This window comes from Hemiscyllium ocellatum, chromosome 6 (genome assembly GCF_020745735.1).
Source record: "Hemiscyllium ocellatum isolate sHemOce1 chromosome 6, sHemOce1.pat.X.cur, whole genome shotgun sequence".
Taxonomy (NCBI): domain Eukaryota; kingdom Metazoa; phylum Chordata; class Chondrichthyes; order Orectolobiformes; family Hemiscylliidae; genus Hemiscyllium; species Hemiscyllium ocellatum.
Window position 1 is genome coordinate 75,043,654 of NC_083406.1, and position 20,269 is coordinate 75,063,922.

The window sequence follows — 20,269 nt, forward strand, 5'->3', positions numbered from 1 at the left end:
GTATGCAGATAGTTAAAATGTGATGTTCAGCATGTGTAAATGAAATTGCATATTTTGGGACAGCACAGTGGCTCAGTGGTTAGCACTGCTGCCTCACAGTGTCATGGACCTGGCTTCGATTCTAGCCTTGGGTGACTGTATGAAGTTTGCACATTCCCCCCCATGTCTGCATGAGTTTCCCCCCACAATCCAAAGATGTGCAGGTTCGATGAGTTGGCCATACGTAACTGTCTATAGTATTCAGGGATGTGTAACTTAGGGGTAGAGTAGTTGGGGAATGGGTCTGGGTGGGTCACTGTTCGGGGAGGGGTGGGGGGGCGGGTCGGTGTGGACTTGTTGGGTCAAATGGCCTGTTTCCACACAGCAGGGCTTCTAAGTATTCATCCTGTTACTTTTATCATTGGACTTGTAGCTGGATTATTTTGTTGAGAAAGTTCCAGAAAATTAAAATTGCTCTTTTGTATCTAAAGAAGGAAATTTAATCAGGGAAATGTTAATCTGTATTGAACAGTTCCATTTTAACTGGTTTTGTTTTTACTTTCAGGATGCTTCTTCGCTATGCTTTCTCTCAGCTCAGATCCACTCAAATTGCAACAATTCATTGTAGTGCACAGACTTCACCTCAACATATTCTGCAAAAGCTGAGTCAGACATGCATGGTTATAAGTTCTAACACTGGCCGTGTGTACAGGCCCAGGGATTGTGAACATTTGGTATTATATCTGAAAGATATAAACCTTCCCAGACCAGACAAATGGGGTACAAGCAGTGTTATTGCATTTCTGCAGCAGGTTAGGACATTGTTAAATGTATTTATTGTGAGGATATGTTGTTTTTGTTTTTTTTTTGTTTCTGTTTAATGTTGCCCAATATTGCAATATGTTGTTTAAGCATAGTGGCATATTACTTTTTTCTCTACTTAAGTGCTTAAATAAACTGATTTTAGTTTCCTTTGAAATAATGTAGTATTAGAAAGTTCATGAAATCATATTGAGTAAAATAGGGATTTTAACTGGTAGAATTATTTAAAAAAGTTTTCTTTTGAAGTAATTTAAGTCCCAATTGAGACCATTATTCATTTTGTCTCGTCTTTTTAAATTTCTTCTGTGTCTCAAGCTTGTTTTTAACAGGAGGGAAAAGTGACAGTCTGTTTATTTCAATGTGGGAGTCAGTGGACACAGATTTTCAGGAATCAGCAATAAATGGTATAGTCAGCTATGATGAATTACAGAAGTGCAAAATCTTGTTATGATCTTTACTTTTCCCTGGTCAGGCAGACAACTTGTCCAATCCTAAACGACCTGGCTTATAGAGAGCCTTGTCATTTCAAACTACCTTGATGTGGAACCATATCCCACCGTATTGTGCTGGCAGACTTATTATTAATAGAAAGCAAAAGGAAGATAATTGTCTTAATTAATATAAAAAGAAACCTGGCATTTAATATCTATGTTGCAGTTGTATCTGTCACTTAAATTGGCACATATTTATATTGATAATTGGGGCGACCTTGTTAACTTGTACCGTTTACACCTGAAAACCAGGTACAAATACTATATATATATTTATAATTCTTTTGTGTTTTCTCAAAAACAAAATTCTAAAGGCTCTGACCTACCATGGCTTTTATGATGAAAATTTGGAGTGGGTTGGATTAGAAAATATTCAGATCGTAGCTTCAATGTCAGTAGGCGGCGTTATGGGACGACATACCCTAACAACGAGATTTACATCCATTGTCAGGATCTGTACAATAAAGTAAGTCAAAGAATTTTTTTTTCAATGACATAAATACATAACACATTTCATTGCATTGCAGTTATGCAATATTATTAAAGCAAAAGCTAATGAATAAAATAATTAAATTGAAATAATATTTTATTGGCTAATGCATGCTACTTTCAGTAAAACTACAAGGCTTTGCTTGATTTTCTTTCAGTGTTGTGAGGGTTGTCTCACTACATTCTTTGATATGCAATTATTGTTTTCAAGCTTTTTTGCTTCTCAGATTATTGCTGCAATAATTATATTTGATGTAACTTATATGTTACTAACTGCGCAGTCACTCAGTGGTTAGCACTGCTGCCTCACAGCACTAGGGATCCAGGTTTGATTTCAGCCCTGGGTCATTGTCTGTGCAGTTTTCACATTCTTCTTGTGTCTGCATGGGTTTTCTCCAGGTGTTCCCACAGTACAAAGATATGCAGGTTAGGTGGATTGGCCATGGTGAAGGTGGGATTATAGAGAGAGAGTTGGTGGCTGGGTCTGGGTGGGAAGCCGTTCGGAGGATTGGTGCAGACTTGGAAGGGCTGAATGCCCTTTTTCCACACACAGGGATTTTATAATTCTATGAACATCCACTTTGCTATCAACTTAAAAACAGTAATCTATTAGAGCACTTTGAATTCCATGTCTGTTTTTGATCAGCCTTGTCTATTTCAGTTACAGCTCCATAGATCAACATAAATAGTGTTTGGATATCTGGCTCTATGAAACACTTAGACATTTGCCTTTGGATGTTTGCATATTTTTACCAGCACTTTCCTGCTTCCTGGCTTTAACTCACTTCACAACCATGTTCTTGGAAATTGTTGAATGATTCGATTGTGTCATGTGTGGTCTGTTCTGTGAAAATGGGTTGATTTGAGTCTCATCAATTGTAACTATATTGAGATCTATGAATACTGACAGTTCTACCACTATTAGGCCATTGGTATTTACCAGGTAGAGAATTTCAGAAAGTCAAGATCAGCTTATCTAATGGCACTGCAGTGCAATTCTGGAAACACATGGAATCGGATGGTGTTATATCATGTCAGTTTTAGAACTGTTTCATTTCTGTGACATGTAGTTCCTGTGTGCTACATTAAACCTCCCCACCCAGCCCCAACACCTCATGTATTTGGCAAGGCCCAGGGGATGCAGTTTAAGTGGCTGTTGGTCCTTGTTCAATTTAAAATAAAAATACAAGAATAGCTCCCTTAAAACGTAGAGGCACCTGACTAAAGGCTTAACAGGTATCAGAGTTGAGGTCTGGAAACTGGAAACACCATTCACTATCTAATCAAAAACGGCTCATCTAATTGAGAGAGTTGCAGTTATGTGTCCCTTGTTAAACCACCTCAGGAGGTCATGTACAACAGGCTTGTTCAGATTTGCTGACTGATCCAAGGAAAATTGCCACTTAAATGCAATGGAAACAGGTATTACTTTGATAAAGTAGTACTTTGTATGATCCCATTTGCCTTGGTCAGGTTCCTGATATGCAGATACAAACAGAAATTTCAATGGTGAGGGTTCAGGAAGTGAGGGTGAACAGCCACATGTGCCACAAAATCCACATCCTCAATGCTCCTTATGGGTGATGCAGAGTTGGAGTAAGGTGGGTAATTAATATAGGGTCTAAAGTGTTTCATAGAAAGTGTAACAAAGCCCTTATGTCTCTTGTCATTGAATTTGATTTCAGCTATCCCGACAGAGAGCAACTTCAGGCCATTTACAGTGCGTATCTACAGCCTGTGCTGCATAGGAATCTAAAGAACCATCCTATATGGTCATGTCCAACACGAATACACCAGCTTGCTGGATCTCTGGTACAAGTGTATGAACAGGTATGCTCTACTCAATTTATTTTTGTCACATATTTAATGCTAAATGTAATTTGGTGTAGTCCATGATACTATGGAGACTTAATTTTTAAATTTTGCAGGTTTTCAGGTATGATGTTTGTGAGTTGTAGGTTTTGGTTAATGATGATGGTGTTACACAGAAAGCCAGACAGTGATTTAATTCACAAGGTCATGGTCAAATCCTGTTCCTCCATTGTGCTTCTGAAATCACTTAATTCACTTAATTTGGGTGGCATGGTGGCTCAGTGGTTAGCACTGCTGCCTCACACCACTAGGGCCCTGGATTCGATTCTCGCCTGTCTGTGTGGAGTTTGCACATTCTCCCTGTGTCTGCGTGGGTTTCCTCCGGGTGCACCGGTTTCCTCCCACTGTCCAAAGATGTGCAGGTCAGGTGAATTGGCCATGCTAAATTGCCCACAGTGTTAGGTGCGTTAATCAGGGGTAAATATAGGGCAGGGGAATGTGTTTGGGTGAGTTTCTCTTTGGAGGGGCGGTGTGGACTTGCTGGGCCAAAGGGCCTGTTTTCATACTGTAGAGACTCGAATCTAATCTAATCAAACAGTGCGATGGGAAGAGGGGTTGCTGTAATCAAATATAAGGGTGATAGCAACAGCTTTATATCATGCATCACACGTTTTGTAATTACCTCAATGCTGAGCACTGCTGAAGAGAACAATCTACTGATATCCAGCAAAGATAGTGATGCTGGAGCCATTTTTCAAATTGAAAATGCATTTAGGAAGCATAATCAATCAATTCGTACTTACTGTTCTAAATCTCACATAGGCTAAGATTTTTTTATGACATGGAAGAGACAAAGTTTTTAGAATTTTCTTTAAAAAATTTCCTGCAAGTAGTGTTGGCCATAGGACTGAGCAGTCAAATTGCATCACCTTTCTTTGTAACTTAATTTTTAAAAAAAATGCAGAATAGTTAACATTGTGTGTGAATGTTAACACTAGGAATGGTAGTTCTTGCATTTCAAAAAAACTCTTCAGTTAAATACATAGTATGAATAATGAATCAAAATCATAAAATAATGGTGGAATAGCCAGAGTGCTTTTATATCAGAGTTAGATTCCTTTGAGTGAACTAGTGTGGCTAAAATCATAGTGTGAATATTACTTAAAGTCAGATTGGACCTAATTTCCAAATGCACACAATACAATTTTACTGAATTAATCACTCTGGTAAAGCAAAATATTGTGGATGCTGGAAATCTGAAATAAAACAGAATGCTGGCGAAACAGAGGTGATGTTTCAAATCCAATGCTGAAGAAGAATTCTATCAGATTTGAAATGTTAACTCTGTTTCTCATTTTTCACTGATGCTGTCAGACCTACAAAGTTTTTCCAGTATTTTCTGCGATTACAAGTTTATTGGAAGCCATTTTGCATCAAAAATAAACTGTAGTGTAAATGCGATTTAAAGTTCCAAAAGCATACACTGTCTTAATGTATATTTTCGCATCTATGTAGCGTTTACATGAGTTAAAAAGAAAAACACCATGTTCCTTTTAGCCTCACACAATGTATTGTCATACCAAAGCATTAAGAATTTGTATGTAAAGTGTAAATGTAGTTTCCAGACTATAGATGAGCAAATTAGTACAAGAGAGTGTGTGCAAAATGCTTACTGTCATGTAACTTCCTTTCATAAGTTATATCTACTTTATAAGTGAATAGCTGTGTTAAGGTTCTCCTTCACAATAGACTAGGTGTTCAAATGTTCTCTTCTAAACCTTGATTTTAGTGTAAAGTTACAGCCTAGATTAGTATCATTGGTTGCTGTTTCAAATTCGTCCACTTGCCCTTTATTTTGGAATTACCTCCTTGTTGGCTGAAAAGCTAGTATATACTTTCTAATCCATACAGAAGTTTGCCCATGAACTTTGACTATTTTTTCATGTAATGTGAATATGTATCTTCATATGGACAGCACTTTTTAAAGCTCAGTCATGATCTCATTGAATAAAGCTGAATTTTGATCCTACATCTTATAGTCAAAACACTTTGAAAATCACATAATCGCAGAACTATCACATTAGTGATTGCTTAGTTCTGATAAAGGCTATTAGAAACTAATATAGACATACCTTCTTGGGTATTCAGCAAAATGGCAAAGACTTTGAAAATCTTAAAGTGTTACATTTTAGTTTTTAAAAAGCTTTTTATTATTTGGTTGATATATGTATTCCTATTCATTGTAGGTTCGAACAAAGTTTACAGTGGATGACAATAGTCATTACCTTTTTACCCCATGCATTCTTACTCAGTGGGTACTTGGATTATTCCGATATGATCTTGAGGAAGGTAAGAATCTCATTTAATAATATTTATATCCTTTTTTGCCCTCCTTTTCTCTCTAAATGAATTTCACCAGGTGAGATTAGTGTATTTATACCAGGTGAGATTAGTGTATTTATACCTGCTGCTGTTAGGTAACTTTTAAGCATTTTGTTACTATTTGGATTTCAAAGTATAAGAGCCACAGTCAGGTTTCAGTTAAGAGAAGGGTTTCATTCCAGCACTGAGGCACTTGCATACATTAACAGTCCATCTTTTATTGTGTTGCTGATGCTACAGTATGCATTTGTATTGAAGACAGCCTAGTCGAGGAGAAAAAAAAGTCAAGAACTGTCTTCAGGCTTAGACTTCTGTGTCATGCTACTTTGTTATTCATTAATAGTAAATGTAGCTTTGACCTTATCATTACCATTAGTATTTTCTTTGTGTGTTCATGTTTCTGCCCATATGCACTTTTGACACTGCACTATATGGATTGTAGCAGTTCAAGAAGGCAACTCGTTACCACGTTCTCAAATGCAGTTAGGGTTGGAAAATAACAACTGACCTAGCCAGTGATGCCCAAATCCCATGTCTGTGTTAACAAAAAAAAGGTCCTTCATAGGAGTGTTATAAAACATCATTTTAAGTCAAATTCAGCAATGTATTGGGGACATGATCAAATGCTTGATTGAAAGGGCTGGTTTTCTGAAGCTTTTTAAAAGATGAAAAAGAGTAAAAGGCAGATGTTTAGGAAGGATATAATAATAATACCTATAGGCATGACTTTAATGTAATCTGAAGCATTCTCACAAAACATTCAATTATATGAATTAAGTGGAAGGCCATCCTACCATTCCAGCTAAAGATTAGCAATAAATCCTGAGTTTCTTTTAAGAAAGCCTGTGTAACATTTCTTTGCTAATCTACGCATTCTGTAAAACTGAGTAATTATTACCTTTTTCTAAATTTATTGACTTATTATATCTAATTATCTGATGTTTTATTTTTATCATTGTCTTGTTTATTTAATTGGTGTCAATGTTTTAAATCTGATACTTAGCCTATACTCTAATCTATCTTCTAATATTTCTGTTAGTAATTACTGTACATGGAACATCAAATGTCAATATCTTACAAATGTGTTACATTAACACTTCAAATTCAAGTATCAATATTATTTATAGGTGAGTCACAACAATTAGTGGATCACGTCCTAGAAGTTGTTGCATATGAGGCGCATCGCTTATTCCGTGACCGTATAGTGGGATCCAAGAATCTAATTACATTTGACAACATTTTGATATCAGTAATCCGAGGAGATTGGGGATCAGATTTGCTGGACAATATGACAGGTAATTCTATTTATCAGCTGTTTATAAGTTATCAACCAGTTTATAAGTGATAAAATAATGAAGAGAAGTATTTGAGACGGTTGCATTATTACCCAACAGTGTAATTTCAGTGACACGGATTTTGCAAAATAGTTCTTGGACAATTAAGTGTATTTATATTATGTTGTATCTGCAATAGTCAACCTCAAGTTGAAACTGAATAAATGAGTGCTTTCATTGGATTTATTTTTCATGTAAGGGTAATTTTCTTTGTCATTGAGAAAAAATTCTGTTTAATCTTACGGGCCTCAATTGTGATTGGTCTCCTTAAAGTTTTGCTCTGCTCTGCATCCAAACTAATTTCATAGTTTTTTTTCCATAAGTGATTCCTTTGGTTAAAAAAATATTTTTTTTTAGATTTCTTTTATGTGACCTGGGGAGCTAGACATGAAGCTGGTTCTGTGACTGCTCCAGACCAACCTTTACCTCCATATGGGAAAATGCTGGGAAAGTTAAGATCTTCTGATTTGAGAGAAGTTATCCAAAAGGTACTGTTTTCTCTAAATGCACCCATTATCAATAATCTATTCAAACTGCAAGTTTTATTATTGAATTGTGCAGTCTATTTTAGAATAAATTTTGTGATTTTTTTTGTTGCATTGGAACTATAGACAGAACTGTGAGGATTGAAATTATATGGGACCGGGGTTTGCTGTATGCATGTTCTTCCCACTGCCACTGGCATTTTACTAGCAGCACAGAAGGTTGAAGAATACTCTTCCACCCATGGACCATAAGCAGTCAATTATGGCCCTTTTCATGTCATAGTTTACAGTTTACCAGCAGCAGGTGGGCTGTCTACCATGTTGGGGGACTGCCACATAGACCTTGGTGCTATCAATATAGTTTGGAGTTTGTGGAGGACTTTATGGACCATATAGGCCTTTTGGCAAATTCTTCACGATGTGGAGTTATACCTTGCCCAAAGGAAGATGATTATCGTTGTTGGTGCTCAGCAGTTCCTCAGGATAGTGTCCTCGGCTCAACCATCTTTAGCTGTTTTATCACTATCTTTCTGTCCATCGTAAGATCAGAAGTGGGGATGTTCACTGATGATGTTACAATGATGATATGATGTTCAATACCATCCATGGCCTCCTCTGATACTGAACCACTCCATATCCAAAAGTGGCAAAATCTGGCTAGGAATTCCACAGCAATTAACTCACTTCCTGACTCCCTAAAGTCTGTCCACCCGTTTATTGAATTAGTCTGCAAAAGGCTTTCAGAGATTAACAAGGATTTTATTGTAAACCTATAATTTAGCAGAAACAGAAGTTTTCACTTTTCCCTTGTTGATTGCTCCCCTGTCTAGAAGCCAACATCCCTGTACTAGGGAAAAACCTAGCTGTTTCTTTTTAATAGAACAAACTATACAAATTTAAATGACAACCTGCTAAGAGCACATGAATCTACATTTTAAAGGAAACTTAGAAAATTTCAAGTAATGATTTCATTGGTGGAGAAGAAACGGAGCTGTTCATTTTAAGAATGCATTACCAACCAAATCACCCAATTTACTCATTAATAAACCACAAACACTGTCCACCCAGGCCCCCAATGGAAAGTGGGAAGACTGTGCATGCTGAATCCTTTAAGAATGCAAATCAGGAACTCAGCTCTATTTATTTTGATGACACACCTGCAGAGCAGGTTGATCATGAACCTGGATCTCCTGCCTCAGAGATAGGGACCTGACCATGACATCACCAGACCCCCGAGAAACTGAGCTCTGATTTTATTTCCAGAAGTGCAATTACACACGCCTGAAAAAATCTCCACCCTAAATCATGCGTGTTACTTTTCATCTGTTATTCAGTACCAGTAAATCTGCCGTGTTTCCAATCAATCTGTTTACATGCAAAGCCAAACAATAGTAATGCAGTACCACCAAAGATGAGGGAGGGGTATGAAATATGGGAGCAGAGACAAGGCACTGCATCACCTAAGGAACTCAGCTCTTGTGTTTTCCAAACAACCTGTGCAGGGATGTTTCTACACACCTCTGAAGCAGGTGGGACTTGCATTAGGCAAAACGTGTATGATTAAATATTCAGTGATTATCTTGACTTACTTTGGACCCTTTATCTTTTCTATGTGAAATAGTTAATGTTGCAAAAATGCATTAATCATTCTTATTGCATGTAAAATTGGTGTTTAGGTAAAGAGCCATCAACACAGACTCAATTGATGCTTTCACTCTAATAGTAGTCCTCATGACTTTTACTCTTTACTTGTCTTATCCAACCACTGTATTCTGCACATTTTGCCCAACATCGGTTTACAGTTTCACCGTTCTAATTGTTCTGATAGGGAATCGTTCATTATGGTAGAGACAATAGAGAATTGGATATTTTGCTCTTCCATGAGGTTTTGGATTACATGGCAAGAATTGACCGAGTACTGAGCTGCCCTGGAGGTTCGCTGCTACTAGCAGGACAAAGTGGTGTTGGTCGTAGAACGGCCACCTGTATAGTCAGTCACATGCATGGAGCAACACTATTTACACCAAAAATTTCCAGGAATTATGAGATCAAACAGTTCAAAAATGATTTAAAACATGTAAGTAAAATATGCTACTTTTTAAATAATGTTTAACTGCAGCAAATATAATGTGAATGTGAAATATGCATAACTAATTTGAAAGCTTGTGATAAGTCCATGTTTGCAAATGCATGCCAGCATTGGTGCTAATTTGTTCTGAAATGTTTTAAAGTGATTATGGAAAATTGAAATTTAACTTTTAAGCATATTAAGCCTGTAGTGATTGGAATGAGGTTGGCCAGGTAGATCTCACTGAGTATGAGTTCCTCGATTGGGACTGTTAACCTGGACCAATCAGGGAGTCCTGGCTGACAGATACGAACAGGAGTCACAGGGATTCTCTTCACTTCAGGGACTGACTGTGAACTGGCTGGCCAGGGTACATATACTGAGCCTGAGTAAATAAAAGTAACTAGATGATGGGATACTGGTCTCTCTGCAATTAAAAGAAGAGATGGAAACTGAAAATGTACCCTTAATCTGTAATAGTTCCCTGATATACATTCTCAGTCTGGCTGAGATCTTGCACAAATTTGCTCTCAATTCCAGAGAAAAATTCGTGAAAGACTGGTTCTGCAATCACTGATACTGTTGTGCCGGTATCGACCTCCATTCGAACTGGGTGATCGTTTCACCAGATTTCTTTGTTGATTGGTTCTGATTTGAATGTTGCTAAACAATTTAACTGCTCCAAATCACATATTGGTGGATTTTCCAGGGTGTGTGCTCTCCTACATACTAGCCTGTGAGTTTTCTTTCTCAAGTCAGACCTTGTAGGACTCCTTTGCTGTCTTGAATTTGTATACTGGCAGTAACTACAATAGCTTGTGAGCCTGGATCCTGAAGAACTTTTTAGCCATTTGGTTGAGGTTGGAATCAAGTCCGTCTGCTCAGGATATGCCATGATTGAGACTCTGAATTTGCCTACACTCAAGTGATGTTCCCCAAGCTCAATCAGAGAAATGAGGGTGTCCACTTCCATTGGTATACCCTATAGCTCACATGCTCCACTTGCTACATTTTCTAATGGCAAAGCCAGTTGCAGTGCCTATTTGAAGTCCAGTTGGGCTTGAGCTAATAGGTGCTTTTGCATGATTATATCAATAATCCTGCCTACCAAATGGTCTCTCAGCATCTCATTTGGGTTAACCCAAAATCACATGCCTCTGCCAGTCATTTTAAAATTGTCAAAAATCCTGATATCGGTTCCCCTGGTTCTTAAACTGCCGAATAAAACTGTAGTGTCTCAGAATTAGAGAAGATTTGGAGTCATAATATTTCTTAACTAAATTGGTCAGTTCCTGAAAGGTTTCAGTATTTGGTGCCTCAGGGCAATTTAGACCCCTAATAACTGAAAATGCCGTGGGTCCGCAAGCAGTCAGAAGATTTAATCATTGCTCTTCATTTGCCCAATGGCATTTGCCTGGAAAAAATAAAGCATTCTTTCCACATTCTGGACCCAGTCTTCGATGGCAAGATTGAAAGAGTCAAACTTCTCAAATAACAGATGCCAGAAATGCTTACCCCAACTCAAAGGTTACTATTGTGAACAAATTTTCTTCAAGAGTACACTGTTTTTTCTCATTGCCACTGAAATAACTTTCGAGGAGAAAGTGAGGTCTGCAGATGCTGGAGATCAGAGCTGAAAATGTGTTGCTGAAAAAGCGCAGCAGGTCAGGCAGCATCTAGGGAACAGGAAACTCGACATTTCGGGCATAAGCCCTTCTTCAGTAATTCAGAAATTCAGGAATTTCCTGAAGAAGGGCTTATGCCCGAAATGTCGAGTCTCCTGTTCCCTGGATGCTGCCTGACCTGCTGCGCTTTTTCAGCAACACATTTTCAGCACTGAAATAACTTTACAGAGGTCAGTATGTCATTCCAAGTCACCCTTTATTTACATGTGCATAGTACATGACATTGACCAGCTAGCTCAGAGTCAGTCCCTACAGTGAGCAAAACCACTGACATTCCTGTTTATATCTGTTAGCCAGGATTCCCTGATTGGAGCTGTTAACCTGGGACAATCAGGGAACCCATACTCAATGAGATACACCTAGCCAAACTCATTCCAGTCACTCCAAAATCATTGTCACTGCACTCAATGGAACAAGTATAACTGTACTCTTTATTATATCAAAAACAACGGTTACACTTTGATAATTAATATTGATCTTATTCTTCAATTCAGTCTCTTGGATAGCCCCAGAACCAGACCAGTGTTGACTTCTAATTATGCCTGGCGACTGACATTAATTATATGATATTCTATCCTTCGTTCTTTATCTTTTGCTTTTGGTAACAGTTGTAATATTGTTTCACTTCAGAAAAAGCTCCTTCACTTTGTTGGCTTGACATTTATTTGTGCTTTTTTTAATTTAGTTTTTTTATGATCCCTGTGAGAAAACTGTAATCAAAAGTAATAATCTTATTGAATGATCTCAGAATGAATGACCTCAAAAATATCAACAAAATTGCCCTTCATTGTAGTTTTTACTTTATCGAATCAGAAACGATACAAATTACATGTGTAATAACGTGAAGATGTTAATTCAACTACAAAGATAAATTTCACTTTAAATAGTGAATACAATACAGATATATCTTGTGCAACCAGAAGCATTTGTATCATTCCACACATAAATGTTGTACTACATAGCTAAACAGCTCTAACCATTCATGATTAGAGAACAGCATCTTGTAGATCAGGAATACGACACACTGCAGCTTTTTTCTTTGAGTTTCAGAAATATGATTCAGAAGTAAGACTTCAGTCAGACTCATTTCCATTAGCTGTCTCTCACTCTGATCATGACTATCCTGATGGTATAGCTTCCAAGAATTCCTTTTCAAATAACCAACCAATGACATCACTGTTTCACCACTTGTGGGAAAATACCTATTTCTTCAGCTTTTCACAGTGTTTTCTATGTTCCGGACTGTTTTTTTGCCAGCTCACACATTACCACAAAAGCTCTTGCCTCTTTTCTGCTTTGCTTCATTACCTCTCCCAAAAAATGTATTTCTCTTCCTGTCTCTGTCTGTTTCTATTTGTATGTGTCTTCACCATCCAATTTCTCTGCTCCTGCTCTCCTTTGTGCCTAGTTCTCCTTCATTTCTGGCTACTTTGCTTTTAGTTTTGACTTGCCTCCCATTGGTATTGTTCAAGTCAAGGGTTATGAGATCACATGGACCCCACGATCTCGAGGCAAAATATTCAAAGTCTTAAACGTCTTTTTCAAACATTTCTATTTATAAATTACACAGACATTTAAAAATGTTCATTCCTATATAACTTTAAAATCATTAATTTAAAAACAATCTTTTCCCTTTTTTCATTTTGAAAATGATGGCAAACATTCGCACATCTATTAACTCCTTTTGGCAGTATTGTCAGTGCTCGTAGTGTCAGCATACAGTTCCTTGTTGAATTTTTTGGTTTAAAAAATGTTTACTTTTTGCACACTTCTGTAACACTAGTTAATTAACTATATGCTTAAAAATGATGATTGTATTCTGAACCTACCTATAAACATGAGTAATGGTACAGTACATACAAACTTTCCTTTAATTATGTTTATAGTTTGATACTGATTTTCTTTGAGGTTTGAAAACAACCTTGAATGTAAAGTAAATTGCATCTTAAATACATTAGGAATTGCACAGACTAAGTAATTCTGAATCTAAAGGTGTTGCATTTTATTTGTCCCATATATAGCATACAGACTGAAAAGCTGGTTTGATGGTGCCCATTGATTGGAAACAATGGGTGTTTTTTGGGGACCAAGATGTCACTGATTTATGTGCTGTCACTTATGTGATGAATCATGCTAGACACCATCTTGAGAAATGAGAGACACAATGTTGCTTAGGAACATCCAAATCAGAGCCAATCAAAGTAAACATCTGGTTAAATGGTCACTGGTTCTAATGGAGGTTGATATCGATGTGTCTCACAGCTGATTAAATATCCAATCCCTCACACAGAGGACTTATACACAAATCTGGATGGGTGCTGTCCTTCACAAAGTTGGACAAGAACCATGCATACTTCTAATTTTTAAAAAATTTAGTTGTGAGGTGTGAGCTTTGTTGGCTGCCCAGTATTTATTGCTTGTCCCTAGTTGCTCCTGAGAGGGTGATGGTGAGCTACCTTCTTAAACTGCTGCAATCCACCTCCTGTGGGTTGACCCATGATGCTATTAGGGAGGGAATTCCAGGATTTTGACCCAACGATAGTGAAGGATCAGTGATTTATTTCCAGGGGAACTTGCAGGTGGTGGTGTTCCCATATATGTGCTGCATTTGTCCTTCTAGATGGAAGTGACCCTGGGTCTGGAAGATGTTGTCTGAGGATCTTTGGTGTATTTCTGCAGTGCATCATTTAAGTAGTACACAATACTGGTACTGAGCGTCGGCGCTGGAGTGAGTGGATGCTTGTGGATGTAGTGCCAATCAAGGGGCCGCTTTGACCTGGATGGTGTCAAGTTTGTTGTTGGAGCTGCACTCATCCATCAAGTTGGGAATATTTACACTCCTGACTTGTGCCTTGTAGATGATAGACAGACTTTGGGGAGTCAGGAGCTGAATTGTGGCTGGATGAGAATTCCCAGAAGTATGCTACAATTAATACCCATAAGGGTTTGTACCAACATTCGAGACTGCCTTTTAACGTATTGTTAGCCTGTGCCATTCTTCAGTGGACGCTGGAGATCATTTTAAAAGATCTAGCCCAGATCGTAATTTATCTGTTAACAATAGGGAAGATCAATAAAGAGGACTTGGAGAACTTGAACATAATCCATAGACATTTCTCCAAGGCAGACATACTGCTTAGAAGGGAAAAATGTGTATTCCATGCACCCCAAGTAACCAACTTAGGCTACAGAGTTGACAAGACTGGGTCGCATCAATTGGAAGATAAAGTGAGAACATTCCAAGGTGTCCCACGTTCTACATCTATACCGATGCTTAAGTGTATCCTTGGATTCGTGATTTGTTATGGAAAATTCATATGTAACCTGGCCTTCATCCTGGCAGTCTTACATTTACTATTGAAAAAGGGCAACGAAGTCTTGCAACCAAGATGTAGCCTTTAGTGAAGTGAAGAAGCAACGATCATCGTCTAAGGTGTTCACATAATATTCTCAAATGGGATGTAGTGCTGACATCAGAACTAGTGTTGGGGTAGTGTTGGCTCACAGATGGCCCAATGCAGAGGAATTTTCAATAATGTATGCTTCCTGGAGTTTGGCTGATATGAGTACAAATGCAGGAGAAAGTGAGGACTGCAGATGCTGGAGATCAGAACTGAAAATGTGTTGAGTACATTATGAGTACATTATGAGTACAAATGCACCCAGGTAGAGAAGGAAGGTTTGGGGTCATTGTTGATGTAAGAAAGCTCCACCAATACCTTTATGGATGTAAATTTTTAATAATAATGGACCACAAGCCTCTCCCAGGGCTATTCAAAGAGGACAAGGCTGTGCTGCCCATAACCTCGGGTTGAATTCAGCGGTGGGCTCTAATATTAAACACTTACAATTACAATGCCATCTGGATGGCCAAGTAGCAAATGTGGATACCTTTGCTGGCAGGTACTGTGGCTGGACGCGCATAATGTTTATTCGTAAAATGTAGGGATGACATTTGAAAAACTGCGCAGAACAGTTGGTCACAGACATTGGGTTATCATTTACAAGCAGGGTATTTTATATTTCTGATGTCGTATTTGGCATGCAAGGAAAACACCAAACTATTCATCGTCCAGTGGTCTGGTGGAAAGAGCAGTCCAAACTTTGAAGGCAGGCTTAAAGAAACAGCCTGCAGCTTCTCTTGATACCAAACTGTTCTGGTTCCTATTTGATTATCAGATCAGCCATTATGCAACTACAGGCATAGCACCGGCAGAGTCGCTAATGAGGAGAAGACTCCATCAGGTTAAATCTAATCTTTCCGGGCTTGGGGACAGGGTGAAACGGCATCAGGAACACCAATGCCAGCCACAAGACTTCTCTAATCGAGGGAGATAGTTTTCTTAAGGAGATCAAGTTTGATGCCGAAACCACGGAAATAGCCCTGCACGGGTAAGAGGCAAGGCCGACGAGGTCAGGTCCTGTGACGTGCAAAGTTTGTATAAGAGAGATAGTCCTGAACACATGAAAGCTACAAACCCTCAAATGGAGCAGGTGCAAAGGCTGACTGAAACAGTGGGTTCTCCCTCTCCAATTAATTTCAAACAAACCTTGGTGTCTGAAATGGACATGAAAGATGCTCTAGGCACAAGAGACATGCTACGATCTGGTATATGCCACCGTATCCGAGGCTGAGTGGAAGGAACTGGACTCGGTTCGAAAACACCCCAGGAGAGGCTATACGAGAAAGAACAGGCCTTTGTACCTGGAAGGATGTCAAGTGGATCTCATAGAATGCGTTCCCTGATTGAACCAGGCTAACAGCCCCAATCAGGGAGCCCCGGCTTACCGATACAAACAGGAGTGTCAAAGGTTCTGTTCATCCTGACAGCTGGCTCTGAGGAAACCAAACCACTGTCAAGAACTATGCGCATGTAAGTAAAGGATGACTTAGTGATTGGATGTCGGCCTCTGGGAAGTTATTTCAGGTATTTTTTACTGGTGTCAGAAGCAGGTGTTAAACAATGGACTAACTTCTACATGTGGTCTCTGCTATAACTTTGGGTAGTCAGTGCCAGTGTGTTGTAATGCAATGTAAATATTAATCATGACTATTCGAAAACACTCTAGGCTGGTTGACTATATTCTCCACTGGGAGAAAGTGAGGACCGCAGATGCTGAAGATCAGAGCTGAAAATGTGTTGCTGGAAAAGCGCAGCAGGTCAGGCGGCATCCAAGGAGCAGGAGAATCGACATTTCGGGCATGAGCCCTTCTTCAGGAATGGGGCTCCTGAAGAAGGGCTCATGCCCGAAACGTCGATTCTCCTGCTCCTTGGATGCTGCCTGACCTGCTGCGCTTTTCCAGCAACACATTTTCAGCTATATTCTACACTGCATAATCTCACTGCCAATCAAAAATTTCCAGGCCATACTGTAACCTGCGGCAAGTCCTGTTCCTTTTATTGCCCTGAGTTCGCTGACCTACATTGCCTGGTTAAGCAGTAACTGATTTTAATGTTGTTATTCCTGTTTTAAAATCCATCCACAGCCTCATCTCTCCTATCTTTGTGATTTCTTTCAAATCCACAACCTTCTATCTTGCTCTAACTCTGGCCTGTTGTAATTAGTGGCTGTACCTTCAGTTACTTCGGTCCTACATCCTGGAATTCCCTCCCTACTCTGCTCCACTTCTTCTCCTCACTTTCCTCCTTCAATGCATTTCTTAAAACTTAGCTCTTTAATTAAACACTTGGCCACCTGATTTCATTGCTCCACATGTGGTCAGTCTCCTGTTTTGTTTTATAATATTTCTGTGAAGAACCTTGAGAGATGTTTCATTACATTGAGAATGTTATATAAGTTCTTGACTGTTAAAAGACTTTGGACTTCACACTTGTTTCTGACCAGCAGGCCCTAGCTCCCTAGCTTCCCCAGTATTACTCTGACTAAAACTCCCAGCCATTTCCCCACTAGTGATGGTATCTGAGGAGTATTGTATTTGTGGATGATGGAAGATTGCAGATGGTGGGAGCAAAACCACATTTAGAGATACAAACTAGGATTTTATACTTGACTCACTTGAAGATGGTGAGATGAATGACAATGGATTAACAGCAAGCAACATTGATTCATTTGAAAGACTCTTACACTTCAGAGTTTGAAGAGAGAAGGATGGGCTACCACTAAGGTGAATAGTTAGGTCTGGTGGTAATGGGGGCATGTACAAATCAACCAGCAAAGGAGGACTGTAGTCACTGTCAGGTAGATGGGATTATGCAGACTTAATGAGAGATGGAAAGATTGAGGTCTGTAACCCAGTGCAAGAACACAAGCATGTGAAGAGTCTGATTTACTTTGAGGCAATAATTAGGAAGGGGAATGGAATTAACTGCAGGGGTTTGAAATCTGTGGCTGGGACAAAGGACTGCCAAAGATAAATTAAGTTAAATGAATGGGCAAGAAAGCCTATAGATAAAGTTTAACTTCCATTTGGCAGTATAGTTTTCTTAAGAGAGTATTAGGTAGGAATTTAATATACTTGGGATGTCAGAAAGGGAGAGAGTGGACAATAAGTCCTGTGGAGTGAGCAGAATATCTGGCAAAGAGCCCTCAGCTGGGAGGAAGATGAAATGACAAGGTTTCTTGACCCCAAAAAGAGAATGTTAGATACATCCAATATTTCACAATCTATAAGCAATGTTTGAAAAATTTATGGGAATCACTAAAATTTAAAATTAAGTTTTTAAGAACTTTTGACTGCTTTTTAGTTTATAGTGTAGAAATCTGCTGAAATTTGTTATTCTGAAGTTCACTTGTGAGCTATTGTCCTGCAGTACAGAGCATGCAGTCGGAATTCATGGATTGTTGTCTGTCATCACTTGAGGCTGCCCATCCAGGTCAGCCAGGGGGTGGAACTTTGTCAGTCGTGGAGGGTTAGCAAAATGAATATCATGGGTGGTTATCAGAAGATACTTTTGTGTTAGGCAGGTGGGTATCTTGATGTTGGAAATATTGGGCAGCAGTTTGGGGTGTGGTGGATAAAAGGCAGTGATGAAGGGATAATTCAGTTAATGGTGGGAACCTGGTACATGGGAGGATGCAAAATGCTGCATTGCAGGATGCTGAGAAATAGTCATCACTATTGTGGCCTGAATGGCAGGAGTGTATGCATGGCCAAATTGTAATAATGGACTTGGGATGGGGGTGGAGAGTACGGATAAAGAATAAAGTTGGATTTTTAATTTGAAGTGGTAGGTTGGAACATATGGGCTATCCAGGAAGTGCAAGATATAAAGGAGGATTGGAAGAGTACCGACAACTGGGCTGAGCATGGTATTCAGTGTCTGACACGATCTACACCTCATTTCATGACCTGCCAATTATGATGTCGAATGTGACATCATACTGGATAATAGCTGTGACCAAGGCCAGAGTGGGCTCAGTCACTGTCTGTTTGATGATCAAAGAAACATGTTTCACTTCTGCATGGTTGGAAATGCCCTTTGAAGGGCATTTTCATGAATCATGCCCCTGCAGATATTTTGTCAAAAGGATTTATTTGAATTTACTCAACAGTGTTGGAGTGCATTCAACTGAAGGAAACATTAAACTTAAGTTTTGTATATTTCTAAGTCTTCAAGGTGAGAGATTATATACTAAACAAATGGACAACAGATAATTACTCCCAGTAACACTTGCAGGAACCATTTATCTTGCTACCTCTAAGAGAAAATAAAAATATGTTTCATAGTTTTCCATGAGACCATTAAAAGTTCCCTCTGGTGATATTTCTTGAAGCTTTTTTTTATCGCTCCATCTCAATTAGTCTCAATTAATGTTTCACCATGAATAGCTAAATAACTAGAACTGACAGATGCTAGGGATTAACTTGCAAGTATGATGTTTGCCCTCATAAGAGTGAGAATTGCATGAGATTTAAGATGTGCACGAGCATGTACTTTCTTCTGTATTCACACAAATATTGTTGGAACTGAAGTCCAAAGTTGAGATTAAAAATGTCACTGAGGAGCAAAGCAATAAACTATTGTAATGATAATAAAAAAATCTGACTTGTGGCTCTGCTTTGAAAAGTGATCAAATGATCACATTCCAAGTCTTGTGGTACATGGTGAAGTTGTGAAAATGGTTTGCATTGCTGCTTCTGTTTTGCTTCTGACTTCCTTGAGCAAGCATCATACATGAATCAATGTTACTTCTGAAATTTCAATATTTTGGAAATAATCTAAAGTTTTTAAAAAAGAAATTATTCACATAAATTGTCAGTGGTACGGTTAATTAATGAGGTACTGGTGTGTGCATGAGACCATAAGACATTGGAGCAGAAATTAGGCCATTTGGACCATCCAGTCTGTTCCACTGTTCAATCATGGTTGATAAATTTTTCAACCCCATTCTCCTGCTTTTTCTCCGTAATCTTTGATCCCCTTGAAAAACAAGAGCCTATATTTTTAGTGATTGAAACATTTTTCTGAATTTTTCTGCAATTCTGCAAACTAATTTATTTTAAATACCTTAACACTTCTACAACAACCGCAAAGATCTTACGATTTCAGAGCTGTCATTTTTAATTGTTTGCTAAATGCTAAGAAGCTATTTTCATAATTTTTGCATAATTCTAGAGCACTAATGAATTGTGGGCGTAGAATGACAGGGGACTGAAGTAAGAAAATAGTTAAGAGAATGCCCCGGAATGTAGATGGCGAAGAAAGTGATCATATTCAATTGACTTACAACTGCCCACGAAATTCTAGCATTTTAGTAA

General features: G+C 38.5%; 1 protein-coding gene across 1 annotated transcript in view; it reads left to right on the forward strand.

Annotated features, from left to right (window-relative positions):
• The window catches only part of dync2h1 (dynein cytoplasmic 2 heavy chain 1), a 561,613-nt gene that overhangs the window by 165,247 nt on the left and 376,097 nt on the right, over window positions 1-20,269 (forward strand). The window contains exons 44-50 of the mRNA XM_060826048.1: window positions 545-791; window positions 1,607-1,758; window positions 3,467-3,611; window positions 5,840-5,942; window positions 7,103-7,270; window positions 7,667-7,797; window positions 9,623-9,871. Coding sequence (XP_060682031.1) covers window positions 545-791; window positions 1,607-1,758; window positions 3,467-3,611; window positions 5,840-5,942; window positions 7,103-7,270; window positions 7,667-7,797; window positions 9,623-9,871 — 1,195 coding nt within the window. The remainder of the gene's footprint in view (window positions 1-544; window positions 792-1,606; window positions 1,759-3,466; window positions 3,612-5,839; window positions 5,943-7,102; window positions 7,271-7,666; window positions 7,798-9,622; window positions 9,872-20,269) is intronic.